The 5,896-nt window shown below is 36.7% G+C and overlaps 1 protein-coding gene across 4 annotated transcripts in view; it reads left to right on the forward strand.

Moving 5' to 3' along the window:
* Positions 1-5,535, forward strand: part of LMO4 (LIM domain only 4) — a 16,809-nt gene extending 11,274 nt beyond the window's left edge. For all 4 annotated transcript variants that reach the window (XM_015070377.3, XM_053214382.1, XM_053214384.1 and 1 more), the window contains exons 4-5: positions 1-113; positions 4,737-5,535. The exon at positions 1-113 is cut by the window's left edge and continues 43 nt beyond it. In XM_015070377.3, coding sequence (XP_014925863.1) covers positions 1-113; positions 4,737-4,745 — 122 coding nt within the window. In that variant the 3' untranslated portion in view covers positions 4,746-5,535. The remainder of the gene's footprint in view (positions 114-4,736) is intronic.
* The last annotated feature ends 361 nt before the right edge of the window (positions 5,536-5,896 follow it).

Raw genomic sequence — 5,896 nt, forward strand, 5'->3', positions numbered from 1 at the left:
ATCGGTTTCACTACATCAATGGCAGTTTATTTTGTGAACATGATAGACCTACAGCTCTCATCAATGGCCATTTGAATTCACTTCAGAGCAATCCACTACTGCCCGACCAGAAGGTGAATACCTAGCAGTTGCTAATAAGCTTTATTAGAGCGAGTTGGAAGGTTCAACCTTCAAGGGAGTTTTCCTCGGTGGTCGTGTGTTTGTGTGCCCTTTTAAAGAAACGTAGAGTACTCATACATACAGGATTCAGAAATGGGAGTGCTGATTTATTAAATTGTGAATCTTTTGTCATTGAGAAAGATCCTGACTTTTAGTTATATCTGTAGCTTCCCCAGTGTTGAACAGAGGATTATCACATGCAAAGTCCAAACATAAAACTTCCGTATAACCGGTTGTTTATCCCACTTGACAGTTTTGAAATTCAGAAATACGATGTGAATAGGTTATTGTGGGAGGAAAATTAGAAACATTTATGGTAGGAAAAGGGAATAAATGTCATTGTCATGAAAGAATGATTTCTGCGTTAGTAATGGCAATCCGAACACCTGCCTTCCAAACCCAGTTTACAGAGCGTTCATTTTGAGAAGAGCAGTTTCACAAACATTGCTGTAGTTTCAGAGGAGGGCGTTTTTGTTGATCAGTAGTCCCATAAAATTTGAATCAGTTACGACTTTTAAAACACAGTTCTGGGTCTTTGCTAATCACTTTGGGCTGCTAGTAGCTCCGTTAAAGATTCCGTATCTCGATTCTTGATCCACAACTGGAAAGTTTTTGGACCAGAGTTAAAAGTGAGGAAATTTTATACAGTTGTTCAAATCACTTCAGAGGAAAAATGGCGATCAACAGTTGTCCAGCCCCCCCAGTACTGGATAGTTTTAGATCTATTTTAATCTCCTTAATAAGTCCTATAGCTATGCAAGTGAGTGCATTTTGATAACTGCTGTGCCTAATTTGTAACAATTACTGTCAACCTTCAGTTAAGAGACTGTTCATTCCACACTGGCCCAGAAAAGAGTGAAATGTATGACTCGTGTGCATAATTTTATTCACATCATATTTCATACTGATTATGTATTGATGACATTGATTCATTTACTCTTTACAGCGCCACTTGCATGGATATTAAATCTTATTGACCACAGATGAATTTTAATTTCAGATTGGTGATAGATTTTTCCATCAGCTCTGATAGTATGTTTGACTTTTTCATCATTAACCCAGGCAATCACACAGCACTGAGTTATTGCATTGAAACAAAAAGTGCACACTTCACTTGGTAATTCTTTATGGATTTACAATAGGAACTTCATTAATGTCTGTTGTAAGGATCACAAAAAAAACATTTATCTGCAAATAGGAATTTAGCAAGCTTCAAAAGTCTCAGGAAAAAATATTAGGCTTCTTTGTCTTCTGTAATGCATTTCTTAATGCTGTGTGCGGGGAAAATGACTAATATTTGAAAACTTTTAACCATTTAAAATTATACTGCCGTATTTTAGTGCTGATTTTTATCATTTTCCCTTACTCAAATTTATGGGATAAGTTTAAATGTATTTTCTGTTTCTTTATTAAGTAAATGTTAATACATGAGAATCTGAACACTTTTTTTTTTGACTTACTGGTATGGAAAGCTACCTAGAATACTGTTTTAAAAATAGAAGTTTAATTTCTTATTTCAAATTAACCAGTCACCATTGATGAGGCATTTCAAGCCTCTTTAAGGAATGCCAGTCCATATAAATACTTAGATTTTTATGGTTTGAATTGTAATGAAGTGAATCTATAGGGCAGAGTTAAGAACGATGGATAAGTCACGTAAATATTTTGAGATACCCCTTTCAATTTAGAGGCAAAGCCATTTTACAGTCATACTTGAGAGCCAAAAAAGTTTAAAAAAAAGGGAAGAAAAGAAATGTGCTAGGAAGAACATGGTTGATCTCTTCCCCACCCCCTCCCATGTAAAAAGTCTAGTTTTTCTGCAGATTACGTCCTAAGTTTGTTGCTGGTGTTATTACCATTTCTTTCCCTGACTTAAGTAGAAAAAATGATTGTTGCAACTAAACCAGCATGCATCGTGAGAATTCAGGGATGTGGAGACAAGATGGAAAATGTAGTGCAAAGGGCACGTAGGAAATACAGGCAAGATCTCACGGTACTGTCCTATCGGGTGCAAGGTGACGTAAATTCAGAGGTGCTAGGGAGGAAGCCTGGAGAGACACTTGGCGGACGTGTTTACAAGATGGTATGTGTTGTGCCTTGTAGATCAGTCTTCTGTTTACCACACCTTTTGCAGGATGGGAGAGGGAAGATGTTCATTTTGGGTCACAGGATGTAGTAGGGCACCAGTAGGAACCAACTGGTACATGTTTCCTTAATGTTGGAAGCCAAATAGACAGGTGGTGGCCTTCAAAAATTAATAGCTCTTAAAAGGCATAGGGAAGTATAACTTAAGGATATGTTCTTGTCAGACATAGGTAAGAAGCTGTGTTTTGGGGATGATGTTAATTAAGAACATTTCCCTGTTGGCATAAATGTCTCACATATTCGCCCTCGGTGCTCAGCTCACCATGAGCATGGTCAATTCACAAGGCGGTTTTTGTAAATAAAGGTTTTGGGCAAGCTGAACGTGGTCCAGGGAGATACTAATGAGAGGGCAAGGGGGAAAGAGGTAATGAAAACACACTTCCTGGTGGAACATAAACTGCTTTTTGGACCTAGAGAATGCTTTAAAATTATTTTCCCAAACCCCGTGGTGTTTCTTTTCTGGAGGAGAGGAGATAGGGAGAAATGACAAACTGCTCCATTTTATTATTTTCTTCTCTCTCCTCATTCTCTACGTTTTTGGTAGGGAAAATTGGACATTAATTTTGGCCGTTTTCCTTCTATTCGCAGAACCAATTACGTTTTTAGTGCATGATGCATAATAAATATACCCAAGCATCCTCTGGCTGAAAAGTAATGAGTTGATTACTTATACACCCCTTCTTTAAAGGCAGCTAATTGTATAGAAAGTATAGGTCCCCATCAGCTGGTCCCTTTAAACTTTTATTTTCCTGAAATTTGTTGCCAGTGTCGGGGATGTGTAGTTTAAATTGTTCTGCATCATTGGCTTTGGTATATTCTAGAAAAATGATTTTAAGCTTATAAATCTTACAGGGTCTTGACTGAAATCTCAGACCACTAGTGTTCAGGATCTACCAACATTTTACAGCCTTTACCATTTAAAGGAGGCTTGGTTATCCTCAGGAAAACATTGCCTTCTAGAGACTTCTGTAAATACAATCCAAAATTGTGGCTGATTTTTTTTTTCTTTCTCTCTCTCTTTTTTTTTTTTTTTTTGCTAGTTTTTGCCTGCTTTGGAATTCTTTCTTCCACTCAAGAGTGGTGGTTCCATCTAGAATTACCACTGCTTTTCAGTAAAATAAAAGCTCACGTCTCTTTAGTTGGAGGAAAATTTAGCAAGTGTTCTAGCTTACATATCACTTCGTAGTCCCCGTAGTTACATAATTGGTGTTGTGTGTGTCCATCGTAGAGGACATTTGATGCTCATTTATTAAATATGCTCGCTGGCTGCTGCTGCATCTTTGTTCTGGACAGACAAATTACCTTTCTCACACTGAGCTTCCACTCTGGGGAATTAAGCCTCCACCACTTTAATTAGCTTGGAAGTGGGGGGTTGCAGTTCCTAATAGACTTCAGGCTTTTAGTAAGTTAGGGAAAGGGTGAAACAAGAACTTCCTGGGAAGCTCGAAATGTCATTTAAAAACCATAAAAACCTAATATATATTATTTCATTTTGGTAATTGCAAACAGATTGTATTTGACGACCGTGTGGATTATCATTTCTAACTTAGACGTTAAAGTTAGACTTCCATTGAACTATGTTTTTTAATTGAGCATAAGTCATTAACACATTACATGTTTGATTCATGTATTTACAATATTTATGTAATATTAAGTGACATAGATAGGAAATACTAAGGGAGAAGTAGTATCTGAATATTTGTATGGTATGTGCGTGTGTGTGTGTGTGTGTGTGTATACATATGTAGATATATATATATATATATACCTAACCTATATCTGTATCTGTCTGTATACATAGATATATATACCCACGTGTACAAACACATACCTTTAGGTTGAGAAGGACATGGATGAATAGACATCATATGAGGATATCAGAATAATAATTATCAGTGTTTGTTTAGCTTTTATTATGTGCCAGGCACTGTTGAAAGTGTCCCATACGTATGATGTAATCCTTGTAACAGCCTTATTATCCCCACTTTAACCATGAGGAAACTGAGGCACAAAGTAACCTTGCCAAAGGTCCTGCGGTTGAGCACATTAGCCCAAACCTTCCTTGGGGAGGACTGGGCTCCGAAGGTGCATTTAAGAGACTATAACTGAGGCAAGATGTTGCAGTTCATTCTTTTCAGAAAGAAAGTTGCTTTTAAGAGGGTTAAGCAATTCATTGTAGAACTTTATACCAGAAACTTTCCGAAAGTCCATTTATTGTCTCATTTTCTCTGCTAGTGAAACTGCAGAAAACGTTATGCTTTAGCTCTTCACTGCCGGAGTAAGTAGCGTAGAAAGCCTCCATCAAGTCACAGTTGGAAAGTAATCTAATAAAAGAAGATTAGTGAATGTAGAGAAGACAAAAGCAGTCATGTTTGAGTTTAATATCTCAAATTTAGCATTTTAGCTAAGATGCCCGTTTTTATTTCTTGCAGGTCTGCTAAAAGGTCAGAGTAATGCAGAATGCGTGCCTTCATCTCAGACTTTGTTCATCACAGGTGGATCCCATGTGTCTTCAGTAGACAGGTCACCTTTGTAGCTAGCACCAGTGCCAGCTCCATGCCATTGCACCTTCTTTAGTCTTGACTGCCCTTCCCGCATTTATTGGTGTATTAAAATGACTGAATATGAACATTAAGGACTCCATGAACCTGGGCTAATGGGGAGACTGTAGAGAAAATGAAAAAAGATCCACCGGAGGACATCTTTGGGGGGGGGAGGGAGCTTGGGAGGAGGGAAATGACTAATGAAGCTAATTAAAAGAAGCATTCAAATCTGCTTTCTACCCTCATTAACAATTAGCAGGGCACTGGCCAGAGTTTGTACCCTGTGTTTTACCTTAACAACATTCTATTTGCTCTTTGTATATTTAAGTGTTGTAAGGAAATGTGTTTCAATCAAAACTGAACATGAGATAAAGGAAAGAGATGTGGCTTTTGTGATATTCTATCACAAACACTTTTATTGTATCTCTGTAAAATACAATGTATGTATGCATGTAAGTGTTCTTGTCCTAATGTTGCTACTTCCATGGCAAAGAAAAGAAAAAAAGAATGAAAAAAAAAAAAGAAAAAAATTGGAAAAAAAAATCAGGCTCATAGCAGCTACTGTGTAGAAATTTCCCCCTACTTCTAATTTGCTGAATGAAGAAAAAAATCTTTTATTTGTGATATTTTCAGAGACATTTGCTCTAGTATGGTGTATTTAAATAATAAAAACTTAAAAGAAAAAATATTCGATGGAGTTTGGATTTAAACACTGCTTTTTCTCTTTGTTGTATTTTGGAAAAATTTAGTAGTTTTTGTTTGTTTGATACCAACTTCACTCTAAATCTTAAGGGTCAAGGGAGGTGTGGTGTGTGTGTTTATTTAGCTCTGGGCCAATAAGGTTTTTTTCAAATTACTTAACCATGCCATTTTTGGCAGGGCTACAAAGCAATGTTTCTAACGGAGTCTTTTTTATAAGTTCAGAATATTCTGGTAACTTAAGCACTTCATTACACTTCTCCTATATCACAGTGAATCTTTTGTGTTTATATATAAATATTTGTTTGATTCTTCAGCTATTCCGTTGATTCATTTTTCTCAATAGGAAA

This window comes from Acinonyx jubatus, chromosome C1 (genome assembly GCF_027475565.1).
Source record: "Acinonyx jubatus isolate Ajub_Pintada_27869175 chromosome C1, VMU_Ajub_asm_v1.0, whole genome shotgun sequence".
Taxonomy (NCBI): domain Eukaryota; kingdom Metazoa; phylum Chordata; class Mammalia; order Carnivora; family Felidae; genus Acinonyx; species Acinonyx jubatus.